Source organism: Anopheles merus, chromosome 2R (assembly GCF_017562075.2).
Source record: "Anopheles merus strain MAF chromosome 2R, AmerM5.1, whole genome shotgun sequence".
Classification (NCBI taxonomy): Eukaryota; Metazoa; Arthropoda; class Insecta; order Diptera; family Culicidae; genus Anopheles; species Anopheles merus.
In genome coordinates, this window is record NC_054082.1 from 8,551,532 (window position 1) to 8,567,402 (window position 15,871).

Here is a 15,871-nt window from a genome sequence, read left to right on the forward strand (position 1 = left end):
TGCGCTGCTCGCATGGAGCCAGTCGGCAAACGTCGCATGCCGCTCCTACCCCAGGCACCGACCGACCGCCTCTCCCAACGCCCGAGCAAAAGTTTGATGAAAATTTCACGCTACTAAAATTTTAATGATTATCTCCCATTCAAATCGAGCGATGCGCGTAATTTATCGTCTCGCGCGCGGGCACAGAGCGCGCTCAATCTGTCGCCAAGAACGAAGAACAGTGGCACACTGTGAGTGGTTGCGGCACGGGGCAAGGCAAAGATGGATGACAACAATGAGCGTGTCCTTTCCGTCCGCACACTTTGTAGCTTCACTTTCGTAGCTCGGTTGTGTAAGCTGCTTTTGTGTGCGGAAAGCAAGAGGCTTAGAGGGTTTTCTTCTTTTTTTTTGCTTCTCGCCGTCTCACCGTTTCGTAAGACGATGTCCTTGCTATACTGGGCATGGTCGGTAACAAAGCTTAAGATTGTGCCCGGGAACATTATGATACGCAACAAGAATATTTGTCAAACGGAAGAGAAAGTTGTTACTGCCTTACTGAAGGGGTGGGGGGATATAATTTTCGACGTGTTTCTCACTCTGATTCCACGAAATTTGGTTCAGCAATAAAAGGGAGAGTGGATAGCGCAAGCGGAACCTGCTCCAGTTGCCCTCCAAACGATGTACAATAAAACGAAGGTAGAAGATTCTTGCGTGGTGAGATATTTGGAACGAAATGTCAACGAGAAGATAAAGCGGGAGGGAGAGAGACAGGGGGAGCAGAAAACATCCACACTGGATAACAAAAATAATAAATGTTTTGTCATTATTTTATCACGACATAATAGACGATCGAATGAAGATTGGAGGGGTGTTGGTTGAGGCCTAATAAAAAAAAGTAAAATATGTCAAGTTTTTAAACATTCAAATACAGCTTTACATAGTGATCTCTCGTGCCCACATCTTCATTGGACGTGATCAAAAATAAACAAAATACAAGGTATACAACGAGACACCACTAGTCCCTGTGGGGTGCACTGTGCAATGCGGAAAAACTGAGCCAAAGCACGAGAAGGCGCCTTGACAAAACGGTGACCCGCCACTTTAATTAAACATTTTTCGCCCCGAAGACCGAGGCGTGGCACGAAATTTAAATTAATTAGTGTGACAAATATTGGCAAAATGGATGGGCGGAAGCGGCAAACGGAAGCTGACAGCGACGGCAACCCCGGCCCCACGGTGACAAAATCGCTCTAAGGAGCGCTACCACCGGGCTGACTAAACCGCCGAACAGCAATAATTTAATCACTCGCGCTCAGGGCACACGATGAGAGCGGGAAAAGCAAACGGACATTTTTCCGGACGTTTTGGAAAAGTTCGTTATCGCTCCCGTTACTACCTGCCTGCCGGGTTTTTGGACGCATTTCGTATCATGATTTTGTAACACTGGTAACTTCATTAGTTGGGAGCGGTGCGTTCGGTGTGACGATAAAATTGCCTTCTAAATTATCGGAGTGATATTAAAGTTTCCACATTTACGCTTCCACTTAGGTTCAAAGTTTAGAACCAAAAAAAAAATCAAACTCATCGCATCTCACACCAGCTAGTCATGATTAGTTTTTGCTGCTTATCACTTCATCGGCTCCCTACGGTTAATGATAAGGCATATCTAGCATCTAGGGGACAGTCCCACAGGTGATGGATAAAGGTAGCCCATGCGTCGATACATGCATTAATATTCATAAATACTAAACTAACACGACACAACCGATATCGCCACTCGCATGCACACACACTCACACATGCACCCTCTCTGTCCATCCATCCAGCTGATAGAGATTGATAGTCTCGAGAAGGTTACGATTTCATATGGAAACCGAAAGGGACACATAACCCAAGCCATTGCGATCCCTCAAAATTCCCAGATGAAGCTATCACGTTTTATCATGATTGATATCGTCAAGAAAGCTCATTAAAAGTTTTCAACCATTTTGAAGAGCCTGTTTGGCAGGGGGAGAAGGGGAAGGAACATTCTGCGAAGTTCTCCCATTTGAACAGGAAGGGATACCACAGTGGAGGGATATTGTTCGGATTGGAATGTAGTTTCGGCAGCGAGCATGCGAATATTCATGACTCTCAGGTGCATATTTTATGTCACTGAAGGATGTAATTTATTCCTTGTTGCTGTTTTTAATTACTTTAGCAGCGTGCTGTGTCTTGCGTTTGATTAAGAATGGAAAATAATAGGCTAAGAACACCGACTCCTTCTCAGCTCCTTACCATACGTGTCAGTGCCAGCGAACCGTATGGTTCGTTTTTGAAAATTGCCTTCTCATCTCATGAAAGCCCCCTCCCTTGGCTAAGTGCACTAATCTATGGAACACATTAACTGCATCAAATGGAAAAATTACGAGTTTTTGGCCACACTGACAAGCTTCTTTTACGACAGGCGAGATCGTTACCAGATGGTGCCAGTAATTTGCCCAAAACCCGTCACACAAACCCTTCTACCCAGGTACATACGGCGCTCAAAGGGACTGGCCAAGCCTACTATCACACACACACACATGCTCATCGTTTATTCATGCTACTTAAAACTACTTTGCGATAAAAACTTGCACAAAACCCGGCCATAACTAGGCTTACCACTTCGCTTTCGCATGGTTGATTGCCGATCGAGGTCCAGCCTCTGCATCGGTGTCGGTGGATGAAATTTTAATCGCCTGCTAGCCTTTAAACACTATCAGGATATCCGATAGGGCTACCAGTTTCTAATTTTCCCACGCTGACCACACTGCACGCTACGTGGCTGGAGTGTGGAGGAAGTTAATTGGAATTGGCCCGTCTACGGATCGCATCGGTGCCGTCCATAAGGACGAGCATAATGTGCAGCAAAAGCGTCCGGGCCATGTACCTTGTAGTAGAGCGATGTGGAGCATTAATAGCAAACCATGTTGTATGCCACGTACTACTGAAACCGAGCTACTTGAGCACGCACCATTGCCACATTCCCCTCCCCCCGGTACGGCCGTTGACCAGCCGGGCCGGCCTGACTGCCGACTTTTGCACCCAACCGTCAGGCGTCAGGGCGTGGGAAAGTTTCATTTCAGTATCGTAGTTAATAATTAATTTCGTTTAAAATGAAACGATAACAGGGCATCACAGGCATGCTCCCTTCCTCTCCAGGCGACGTGATGAAGGGCAAACAAGTGTTGTGGGTATTAGCCCTGGAGGGCTTTTGTTAAACATGGGGAATCGCTCGTTCGCACCTTTGCGTTTTGTTTTTGTGTGAGCGTGTGTGGAGAGGGCGGTGATGGGTGGAAAGGATTAAACATGACGCCTTGCTACAAAACCCAAGACAATTGGAAGTGAATGGATACGTGTATGTGCGCGTATGTGTGGATGTGTGTGTGTGTGCTTGCACATCGTCTGTAGGCCTAAAAACTGTCCAAAGATGATGATGATGATGTACGGTGAAACCCACTTCAACAATTTGCTATCATGATGGGATATGGAAGGATGCGCTGTGGTATAGAAATTGTTGCAAAGGTGTGGTATGGAGCAAATTACCGTCAGGATACGATGTGAGATGAGTCTGAGAGGGGATGCTCGAGCTGACAAGATGTCTAATTCATCAACCCATGAATTATAAATTGGGTATCAGCTTCATCTATTGTTAAGCTATATTCCTCAAGATTTGGGCAAAACAAATTCCATCACGATGGAAGGATTTAAACACCTGATTGGTTCTTATCATTGATTTACGATTTCTGCGAACATGTGCTTAAAATTACTTCAATTTCACGGGAAATTGTATTTTTCCTTTCAATGTATCAACTAAGAGCGATTGAAATGAACAAAATAGCTTAAAATAATTTGGGATAATACTTTCCAACAACACATTTTAATTATTTCAAGCATAACATGCTGTGAGTGTTCCCTATCACCTTCCTGATGCTTCCTTAATCCGCCTTTTTGCCATCGTTTCAATCATCCACCGTAACGAGGAAAGACTTTTGGCTTTAATCTACCATCAGTCAGTCTGGTGCGGCTCTTTGCACCTCATCCTGATCCGTCGCTTATCGGAAACGAATTATCTTTACCCCACAGCAAAAACCTATCTATTTCCACATCCTGCGTACTGCCGGCACCGATACCGTAAGCTAGGAAAGCGTCTAAAAGGCACGAAAACACTTGTCAAGATAAAAATCTTTATTGATATTCCCTGTCCGGTTTTACCAAGAACAAAAAAAAACAGTCTCTCTTCCATTCCCGCCCAGACGGATAGGACACTCTAATGACGAACGTAAACGAACATCCCGAAAGACAATACACCAACATAGAGAGCACTGCCGAGGAACAAACAAAAAAAGTTAGAAATAATAAACATTGCCGGTACGGATAGGAACAACGTAGCGAGGGAACCAAATACTCTGTACCTTTAACTTCAGCTTTCGGGAGCCAATTGGGAGCAAAATAGGTACACAAAAAAAGTAAGTTGCACGACTTTCCGCTGCTGTTGCGCATGAGATGGTACGGGCGTATATTGAGACGAAGTTTAAAACAAAGAAATGGAAGCAGAGAAGACACAAAAAAACATGTATTCCCTGCTTGCCAAACCAAAACCACAGCGTTTCGATGCGGAAAAGCAAGTTGTTTCGTTTTGAAATTAGATTTTTTCCGCACAGAAATTAAACAATGGGGCTTGGGGCAGCGCGATACCACAGGCACACCACGTTGTACCACGTTGATGGTCAAATTTTGGCCACAAAATGAGTGTTTTCTTTACCGTGTGTTTGTATCCGCCTATCCGTCTCCCGGTCGGAGCAAAAGTATGGCCCGAGCCTAGCTTTTCGTCGTTAGCGAGCTGGGCGGAGAAGGCTTTCGGGGCTTATGTTCTGCAACTAAAGCGTTTCCCACCACGAACTCGTGCTTCGTGGGGGAACGTCCGAAACAACACGTTTGCCAGCACGTTGCTCTATTTGTTATGGCCCCGTTGGTGAAGCGAAAAGTTTTTCGCTTCCTTATTGCGGCTGGCAACGGAAGACGTTCGAACTTTTATCTCTTGTGGACGATATACTGCTGTATTAAAATTAGCGCAACCAGCTGTAAAGGTAGAAAACAAACAAATAAAATACTAGTCAAGAGTGACGCCCTCTTTGGACGTGTTTGTCGGTTGCTTGAATGCAATTGTGAAAAGTTGTTCGAGTAAATTGTTACATTCCAGACTCTCTCGCTCTCGTTACCATAAACCAAAAACAGTTAAGAAACATTTCTTGCATTTTGCCACTGGAATTCAAGCTAAAATTTAACCAAACCACCAACTTCAAACCGAAACTTTGAAGATGGATTTGTAAGTTCACTCGCTCTCATCCTAAACGATAACACAGATCGAAACAAAAAAACCCATCATCGTCTCGGCTCTTTATCTGGGTGTTTCGTGCTTCCCAAAGCTACGTGTTCTTATCAGTTTAGCCGCCTTTGAACCCAAAACAAACAAAACAAAAAAAAATCATAGAAATTCTATCTTCCACTTTTCGTACCATTCATGCCACGCTCAATGAGCGTCTGCATCAAACAGATTTTTGCTGCTTTATTTGGGAAGGTAGCGCCATTACGGGGCCATAGACTAACATGAATGAATACACGCAGCCAGCACGATCATAAGGAAGTTTAGGCAAAGTCGCAACAACCAACAAAAACGTATCCTTCAGCACGCCGAAAGATGTCGAAAACCCCCTCCCTAGAACCCTAGATGGATCTTACCGATTGAGACGGGATGCTTTTTTGCGGACTTTGTATGGACCTTTTTTTGAGAACCACCTTTTCTTCTTCTTTTTTGCGCACGCCAACTGGCACGACAGTGTGATAAAACTCCTACATCAATTTACTGCTAACAATATGCAATCCCTCGCATCTCACGCATCTTCATTTTGTATCGTTTTTTCGCTCTCTCTCTCTCCCTCTCTCACAGGTTCGTACCCTCTTCGTCAGTGGTTTGCCGATGGATGCAAAGCCGCGCGAACTCTATCTACTGTTCAGAGCATACGAAGGCTACGAAGGTTCGCTGCTGAAGGTTACCAGCAAAAATGGAAAAACGGCATCGGTAAGTCCCATTATCGAGTTTTGGGGTAGTTTTTTGTATCTGAAACATTTTCTTCGACACTTTAACCTGTACGAACAATGGAGCAAAAAAAAAACATGGCCCCATTCTTCCTTTTCCTACTGCTGTTTCTTTCCTCTATCCAATAATGTTTTACACTGTTTCGTGTTCACTCCTGTTCACAGCCTGTCGGTTTCGTTACGTTCAACACCCGAGCCGGTGCAGAGGCAGCCAAGCAGGATCTACAGGTAAAGTCGACCGTTTCGCACCACTTCCGTACCTTTCCGTCCGGTTTTCTCTGACTACAAAACTTCACCTAATATACCCGTTTGTGCCACAACCAAATCTAACCGAAACCCCGGGAAAAAAACTAACCCCACTCACCGTTTTCACCCCCTTGTGTTTTTTGCTAGGCTAATTTGTTTACTTACTTTTCGTTATGGTTTTTGTTGTTAATTTTATTTCGGGCTCTTCGTACATGATCGGGCAATCTTTGGCTCGTGCAGCAGCACCATCACCAACCCCACCACCACCACCACCACCAACTAACCCCACGGTCGTGCCGACCAACCATCTCACCAAGCTCTGAAATGTATCTTTTGAAGCTTTAAGTTCGCCCCGTTGTGTTAATCACCTAGCTAGGTGGGTTGCGCAAGAGTTGTGCCTCAAGGCTAGATAGCATATTGGTTTGGAGAGAAACAGATAAAACACACGTGCCCAGTAAAAAAACATTATTTCCCACAGCGTGCTAATCATTTTGCAGCAAACCTCTTTTGCTCCTGGTCCTTGCATTCCTATACTTCAAGCGTTTTTTTAATTCTCTTGCCCTTTGTTTGAAGAAGAATGTCCCTTTTTATCTCGCTCCGCTGAACGGATACGTGTTTGTGTGTGAGTGCGTCCTTTTTTTCACCCACCCTTAAACTACTTGTTGATCGTTGGAAACTTTGCACACCGCCTACACACCCTTACACCACCACACCGACACGTTCACACATGATTCACTCTGTCACATCGAACCGTCACCAAGGATCAAAGTAAAAACGTTCTTCCGAGAATAATGCCACCTACACGCCCCAAAGAAACACACACGCACACTTAACATCGTTCTCCCTTTTAATAGCCCCAACACTTAGAAGTACTATTGACCCGTCTTAAACAAAACAAAAAAAGAGCGACGAAAAAGCGCCACCGTCTTGTTTGAACATCTCGCAGAAGCAGCTTTTGCTTGCGCTGTTGCCCCGGAAAAGGGGGCCCCACCCATTTCAACCCACCGGTAAAGTTAATAGTATACCAATGTAAAGCCACACGCCTACACACGTACAATCGTATGTATTGGGGTAGGGATGGTTTTTTTTTTTAATGTTTTCCCACTTTCTCATCTCAATCGATCGTTTCTTCGAATAAAAACGGTTGTGGGAGGAAGGAACGTGAACACAAGCATTTGTGTGCACTTGTCAAGCCACTGAGCTTGATGTTTGATGTGATTTAATCTGATTAGTCTTTTTTTACCATCGTTTCCATTGAGCTCAATGGGCGACCTCCCTTAAGTGGTGATTGATTTTTGCACACTTGTACACAATCAAGCTGTGACATTTCAACTCCCCTATCAATGCCATCGCTGAAAATATCTTGAAGAGAATATAGCACTTCAACACATCCACTGCCTGGGAGGCTGACACTATTAGCGCTTGTTTTTGTATGTTTTCGTTTAATCTTATAAGCTTTTTCTCTCTCGAAATTTCTAATGCCATACTTAAGCAAGCCTATTCCATCAGGTTTCAAAATCAACAACCAAAATGCTACAGCCCATGCACGATTCCCCCTTACTCAGGTTTCCTGAATGTTTCATCATTACACTCATTTTTTGATGCCTCGTCTAATAATCTCCTAGAATTTAATGACCAAAGGTTTTTTGGAAGTCATTTCAATCACCCTTTTTCTAATGGTTTCTGTTTTTTAACCCATACATTTTGTGATTTATGAGATTTTTTCGTACCTAACGTTTTTGTTTTCAATAAATTCCATTACAGGGTTTCCCACGATTTATTGGTCAGTTCCCATGATTTTTTGGTGCGTTCCCACGATTTTTTGGTCGTATCCCATAGATTTTTGGTTCGTTCCCATAATTTATTGGTATTTTCCGATTGGATATCAATACAATTGGACCAAAAAATTCTGGGAAACGACCAAAAAATCGTGGGAACGCATCAACAAAATATGGGAACCCACCAAAAATTGATGGGAACCGACCAATAAATCGTGGGAAACCCTGTATCTCTAATCTTGTGGTTATAATCTTTCCAAATGGTACCCATGAAAAGCTTATTTAATAATTCAATACTAATATATTTTTAAATACACCCTACAGTCATTCAAATGTAAATTACTAAAAAAAACTGTACATTGATGCATTTTATTTACCTCTACTTTTCCCATCTCTTTCTCTCTCTATTCCTATTTATCGTTTTTCAAAATAAAATAAAACCGTATGGACAAAACATTGCTCCATTACTTTTTGTTATGATGCCATATCGCCGATCGATCGATCAATCACTCACCTTTGTCATTCGATGGGAAATTGGAACTCCTGTTTTTCTTTGCAACATCAACAAAACAACCCACACCGAACTGCACTGGTTAAAAAAACAAAACTACGAAACCCAATTTCACCGCGCGTCACAACAACCCTTCCTATCTGCCCGCAAATGCAAATCGTTTGAAATCGAAATCAAATGTACCTTCCAAAACCACCTCACGTGCCAACCAAAACCAAAAATCGGAACGCAAATGCAAAAATCAACCACACACAAAAACAAAACGAACCAAAAAAAAAAACAATATAAATCTTGCAGCAAGGTGTACGCTTCGATCCCGATATGCCCCAAACAATACGCTTGGAATTCGCCAAGAGTAACACTAAAGTCAGCAAACCAAAACCACAACCTAATACAGCGGCCACAGCTGCACATCCTGCATTGATGCACCCACTTACTGCTGGACGTAAGTACTTTTTTTTTCGTTACATTTTCTTTCCCGCCACCCACATCTTGTCCTCTCCTCCTTTTCCCTCTCTCTCTCTCTCTCTCCCGAACTACTTGCTTCCGTCACCAAACGCCCGTCGACCGATGACACTAGTAAAGCAACACGACAAATCCTCGGGGTTGGAAAACCAGGGATTAGTGGAGTGCGCAGTACTCCTCGCTCCCGGGCTACATGATGATATGCTTATACCGTGTAGTTGCACTTGAGTGTTGTTTTTCCCTCCTCTTTCTAGTTGTCGTTTATACAACTCTTTGTCTAAGCTCTCTGGCTAAGTTACAGTTGAGGCATGAAAACATCAGAAATATATTCTTCATCTCAACTACTTACACATTGCTGCATACGTTTTGTCGGGGTCACGTAAAAAGCTTTCCATGCCTTCCTTATGGCAAAAATGTCATACATGTTCCCCATAAATGTCTAGCAACTATTACGAAGCACATTTAGTATTTGTAGTAATTACCCCCAATCCAAGCAGAACATAAGATCCCCGTACTTGTACATTTTTGTTGAAATAAAAGACCATTAGACAGGCAAAGCAAGTGCACGCAAAACACCGATACACTAACTTATATTGCGAGTCGATCGTTCGTAAGCAGCACCAGTAGCCAGAAGTGCAACCATGCACCCCCACAACCGTCGTCACCACTGTTGTGCTGATATAAGCTCACACACCTACCCTTACACCGACATTACAAACATCTGCAAACACACATACACACGTGCGTGCACAAAAGCGCTCCCTCCTTCTCACAAAAAAAAAACATACGCACCACGACGATATGGAGTGTTTGCGGTGCTTGAATACCCCGACCTTTTGTCTCCTGGTTGTGAAGATTGAATGTGTGCAAAAACAAAAACAAAACAAAAGAATGTAGTTGCACCCGACACATTACCAGTACACGGTCCATGTATAACTTCAGATTTGAGAGCAAATCTTAGCCAATCAAAATGTATGTACACCGTGTATCCCGGCGATCGTTCGTCTTTGGCTACTTTCCTTCCAACACCGCCAAAGCCCTCAGTTTCCCTCCCAAATCCACGTTGAGCGTAGTGGTTTTCCGTGAACTCTAACTGAATCTTTCTGTCAGACTTAGGTACACCGTTTTTTCCTGGCGGCCCGGAACTATGGCATCATCCGCTAGCCTTCTCGGCGGCGGCCGCTGAGCTGCCGAGTGCAGCAGCACTGCAGCACGCGACACTCGTCCATCCGGCACTGCATCCGCAGGTACCGGTACGGTCCTACCTCTGACTAAATACGGACAAAGTCCTCGAACAGCAGCAGCCGATGCACCAAGTAAGTACCAACCAAAAAGTCTACCAATACCTCCATCAAACACCATCGCGCTTACCATTAACCATTACCTTCGAAGAAAACAAACTGACCACACTTTACTTGTCATCTATTTTGTTGAGAGTATATCCCGATCTGTTTGCTCGTGAGAAGTTGTACATTCTGACTCCTTCTGTGTAGATATATTGTCCGCTTGTGTTGTGTCCAATCTACTTGTTCTTTTAATAATTTGCTGTTTTGCACCCAATAGTTTGTACCCAGAGCTTCACTTATTGTTACAGAGAATTGCACAGACATTGATTCAAGTGATAGTACTTGGCTTTAAGCTCAACAGATCAGTCCAATGTTTTGGGAGAAGTTCTGATTTTGTTATGAGAGATGTTCCACAAATTCTTTATCAACTAATGAGCATATCCCAGCATCTAAAGATCGTTATAAATCCATCTGCAGTTTTCATTTCTAAGAACTACTTTTGTGTCTAGAGCATTGCTCTGATTAGTAGTACAAAGAGCCTGCGTCCTTACCATTAGATATGATCATCTAGAAACTAGAAGTATTTATTTAGCAGGATAAACAAGACCAACGATACGATTCCCTCCACCAGCAAAAACCCTTGTAGATTCACACTCCTCAGAATTTTTCATGCCACTCACACATTCACTCTGCTCACAGCCAGACCACCTCTGTATCCAGTTTTGCTTTGTAACATCAGCTCGGTGGAATTCTTGCAACAACAAAAAACGCTCACACAAAAAGAAAAACAACGTAATGAGAGCAACGGAACTGCATTGTGATGCACACTCTCATGATGAAGGCTTTGCTTGCGAGTTTATTCAACAACCCGTACGGATTCTATTTGCATCTTGAGCTGAGTTGTTTTATTTTTTCGTATCGTTGTAAATATGACCCCAGTGCGTCCCGTACACAAAAGGCGATCCTACCACCGTGCATCCTGCGGCTAGGAAATAATGAACCCACTTGGCCATTCCCGTGTTCGCAACGCGACGCCATCCGGTGTCTAACCGTGATGCATGTTGTATCCGGGCAAACAGACGCTTTTCCTATATACGTGTTAGCTTTTCCTATGTACGTGTTAGCTTTACCGTGTTATTCTAGTGGAAGATTTTTGAGCTTTTACTACAGATCGCATAGCTTCTAATTTATCAAAATTGGTTTCATTGTTTCTTGCAGATAGCAGTTTACCTTTTTACCAAAAAGGCGCGCTTTATGTTTTAGCTTTACGGTGTGCAAACGCATTTCGGAAAACACTGTTTTATAGGGTCACCCTTACATCCTGTAGATATCCCTCGTATTGATTGAGTCACAGCTTTCGTTAACTTCACCTCACCGTCACAGACCGATTTGGTTTATTGCTGATCTGTACTGGATACCCTTTTAGGGCCTTCCCATCGCTCGTATTGTTCCTTTATCATATAGCGCGTATATAGGTCCGCCGGAAAAAGGGGTTCACCTGTCGTTAAGTATCCTCATTCGATTTAACGACTAGAAATGAAGTCATAAAGCTTTATCGTGTACTTAATATGTGCGAGAGAAGACTGTATGGCTTATAAGTGAAATGGGCAAGGCGGCCTTTTTTGGGGGTTGCCCAGTCTCTTGTCCCAGTGCTCTTTTCATATAAAGCATATGCCTTCGACACATTTTCAGTGCCGTGTTACTACTCACAATCATATTCCTATATTTCTGCGTTGCTATTTGGCCTTAGATAACATAGTTAAATAAATGACAAAAATTCCTTTTTTTAATTCATTTCCCCGTAATCCTTCTTACATCAAGCAATCTATCAAAGCTAACTTGCTCTTGTAACTTCTATGCCCATTGTTATTCGTGTTTTTACTGAAAATTCTACCGCACAGAGCATAAAAATCATACCCGAGATTTCAAACTCACCTCTCGGTCTCACCTTTCCCTCCCGGGGCTCGTAATCCCTTGCCGTTTGCGATTTTACTCTTTTCCCGCGGTACCCTTTGCGATTCCGATGCTTTGTGGGCAAAGGTGGCTCAGAATGTTCACCCCCTCTCCTCAGCACGGTCTCCGGAAGTGATTGGAGCAACAACCTTACAGACGAAAAAAAAAGAACACTCCCCAGCTTTCTCCTTCACCGGTCCCGTCTATTGCACGTGCTATTGTTCTGTCTTTTGTTCGCCTTTCTTCTCTGTTATGCTCTCCGCCCGATCAGCCCGAGACCTCATGCCGGAGATCATGAGAAAATTAAACAGCTCCAGCGCAAAAATTGTTTTATTTACGTTTCAGATGAAAAGCAACAAAGTATTCCATTTAGCTTTATGCTAGCACTCCCACCGGACCATTCGGTACAACGAGCCAGGCACCAGGTGCGAGGTGAAATACGCGCGCAATTTAAACGAGCGCTGGAAAACTGTACACGCTTGAAGATGAATTGTTTGGCTTGCTTCCTCTTGTTGCTCTGTTCTGGGGCAAAACCTTCCCGGTGAGCTTTACCCGCTGGCTCCCAAGGGCAAAAGTTACGCCAACGCGTCAGTTGAGATTAAATTCTTTGGCCATTGCTTAAGAAAGTATTTCCGCCCTCCTCGCCACTCCTCGGTGGAATAGTTTTTCGAGCGGTACCAAAACGGCCCGGCTGGATGTGGAAAGGGCGGCCGCCAGCGTTGATGAAAAGCGAGAATTAATTTTTGAATTTAATGAAAATAAATTTTCCATCACACGCTCGAAGCGGGCGGCTATAGTTCATCCCATCAGTTCAGATCCAATCATCTTTGGCATAGCGGGGGAAAAAAAAGTGTATACAACGACAGGGCGACGCTTTAATGGAGGCAAAATTGCTTCTGGCACCTGACAACCATTTACACTTTGGTGCTCGATGGCCACCCTTCCCTTTTTCGATGGATGCACTTTACGGGTGGAGGAAAATTAAAACCAGCCTTGTCCGTGCCCGTTCCTGCTCGATGGAAGATGTTACTGGTCAATGAGATGCCAGTGCAGCAAACTCTCTACATTTAATCCTATTTTGGATCTATGGTAGAGAAATGAAGACCAAGAGCTGTCCTCACACTCTATCCGTACTTAACGCAAGTAAAGGTGTGGATGATGGTTTCCAATCACCTGCAGCAATGAGAAGAAGTAGAAAAAAAACACGGTTTGCTAACAAGATTGTCCCACTTTCTCGGCTACAATCCTATCCAATAAGCTACGGGCCAATGGTGAGTACCTGGTGTAAATCCCGGTCACTTCGGTACCACAGCCCCCGAACATTCCTAATGCTTGCCCCGCAATTAATAATTCTCAAATCCTTCCGATCCTTTCAATCGAACGGATGCCTTTAGGGCTCGTGAATGGTTGGTCTTTTGGCCCCTAGCCTGTTGCAAAAACCAGGCACGGCCAGATACTACCATTTCGAACATGGCCCGTTGATAATCGATATCTTCGTAGAAAGGGAGCGCGGAGGGAGATTTGCAAAAAAACGGCGAAACTACTTTACTGTCTTCCACACCGGATTAGATGGCCTTCACCATACACTTCCACTACGCACCGAAACGGCATGAAGCCAAAAAAGATGCTCCACAACTCACCTCTCTCGGTCGTCGGTTTCCAGTTAAGCAGATTTTGGTCTCCACCTTTCCCTCTCTTCCAACGCTCCCCATTTCTGTGCCCACGATCGGCCCAATCCCCAAAAACACCCGGGAAAACCACCCGACCAATGAACAAGTTTTGCCCTTAATCCGCATTATGGACGGACCTTTCGCTCCTGCTCATGATCTGGCAATGGGAGATGGGTTCGATGACAGATTTTATGATTCGTTTGTTGTTCGCTAAGCAGCTTGTCGAACGAGATGAGCATCGGCCGAGGGCCGTGCACAAAAAAAAGCCGAGACCAAATTTCAACAGAAGGACTTTTGTTTATAGCTTCTTTGTTGCTCGCTTTTTTGCTAGCTGTGGCCCCCAAAACCGGGCCGGCAAGTTGGCGTTTTTTCTCCTGTGCAGCGAAAAAGTGGTCGAAAATGGTTTACTCGAAACGATCATTAAAATCGTCCCACCACTCTCCGATAAGGATCGGTTTAATCGACGGAGGAAAATTAAATTCTCTAATACACCAATGTGGAAAGGCTTTCCACAGGCCGTAAAAAAAGCATCGCGAAGGGATTCCCCATTCATCCCGTCCCACTTTAATGCTGTTTTTCTTCCTCTCTGTCCCTTAAAATTGTACACGCTGCCAAACGGTTCCTGGGATTTCGTGCTTTTCCGCTCCTACATATTGTTAAACTTTTTGCGCCGGCCCTTTCTTTTTGCTCCGAAAATGCACCACTCTAGCATTTGGGTTCTAGAGCGAAAGGCTTTCCACCAGTGCGAAGCTCCACTGCAATGGAGCGTAAATTTGGCTCATTTGCATAATAATGAAGTTTTAATTAAAAGTTACACTCATTCTCAGCACTGGCCTTGTCGAATCTCCTGCTCCCGCCCAAGCCGAGCCGAGGCCGAGCGACACTTGTTTGAGTGTGCAAAGTGGCCGGAAGTGAGTGGAGATTTCGTACTCCCGGGCATGCGGAGATTTTCGGCGAAACCCACGACAAAAAAAAGGGGCAACGGGGGAACTCTAGGAAATATTTTGTCTGCAGCGTTCGACAAACTTTCGTGGTTTGCGTGCAGTGCGGGCAAATATATTACGAATGGCGGGCAACCGACCTACACCGATGTGAGCCAATTTATCTTTTTCTTGGAATGTAACTGAACGGTGAAGTTTTACAGTGCTCTGCTTCTTGGAGTCGAATTTCTGTAAATTTAGTGGTTAAATATTCATATCAAAAAACTTCCAAATGAAAACTGTTGTTTCACCCATATTTAATCAGTATATACCTGCTGATGTTTGACAGTACAATCAAAAAGCTAAGCTGATGCTACTAAGACCTTTCAAATGTACCAAACAATTCGCTCCATCTTGTTGTTTCATTTGGCTCTCAAAAAGATGCCATTTCTTCCCAATTCCAACCTTGAGGCCATAAAAAATAGTACTGCTGCATACTAATTTCGCCCTTCTTCATCCACAAACAAAGATCCATCTTTCTTCTGCCTCAATTTCTAACTCTCCCCCATCTGCCTTGTCTAAGTGTGTGTGTGTGTGTGTGTTTGTGCCTTATCCTCTATTTGTTTTACCTTTTTTTTTAATTCTAGCAGCAAATTCAAATGCCGCACCCGTCAGCAATACATCCAGCATCGATGCATGTGTCCGCCGGCCTGCCTGCGAACCACTTTTTGCCCAGTCCGGCCCTGGCCAGTCCGGTCGGCAGCACTGCCGGCGGCAATCAGCCACCGAACCCGCCGCTAGCCGCCAATGCTCCCTGCTCGACACTGTTCGTTGCCAATCTCGGACAGTTTGTATCCGAGCATGAGCTGAAAGAAATTTTCGCTAGGTGAGTTTTCGCCTCTCATTCCCCGTCCCCTCTAACCACTCTTTTTTCCACCCTATA

General features: G+C 44.2%; 1 protein-coding gene across 1 annotated transcript in view; it reads left to right on the forward strand.

Moving 5' to 3' along the window:
• LOC121590373 overlaps nucleotides 1-15,871 on the forward strand; it is a 137,549-nt gene that overhangs the window by 105,663 nt on the left and 16,015 nt on the right. Inside the window, exons 3-7 of the mRNA XM_041909993.1 lie at nucleotides 5,951-6,082; nucleotides 6,265-6,327; nucleotides 8,932-9,079; nucleotides 10,210-10,352; nucleotides 15,576-15,814. Coding sequence (XP_041765927.1) covers nucleotides 5,951-6,082; nucleotides 6,265-6,327; nucleotides 8,932-9,079; nucleotides 10,210-10,352; nucleotides 15,576-15,814 — 725 coding nt within the window. The remainder of the gene's footprint in view (nucleotides 1-5,950; nucleotides 6,083-6,264; nucleotides 6,328-8,931; nucleotides 9,080-10,209; nucleotides 10,353-15,575; nucleotides 15,815-15,871) is intronic.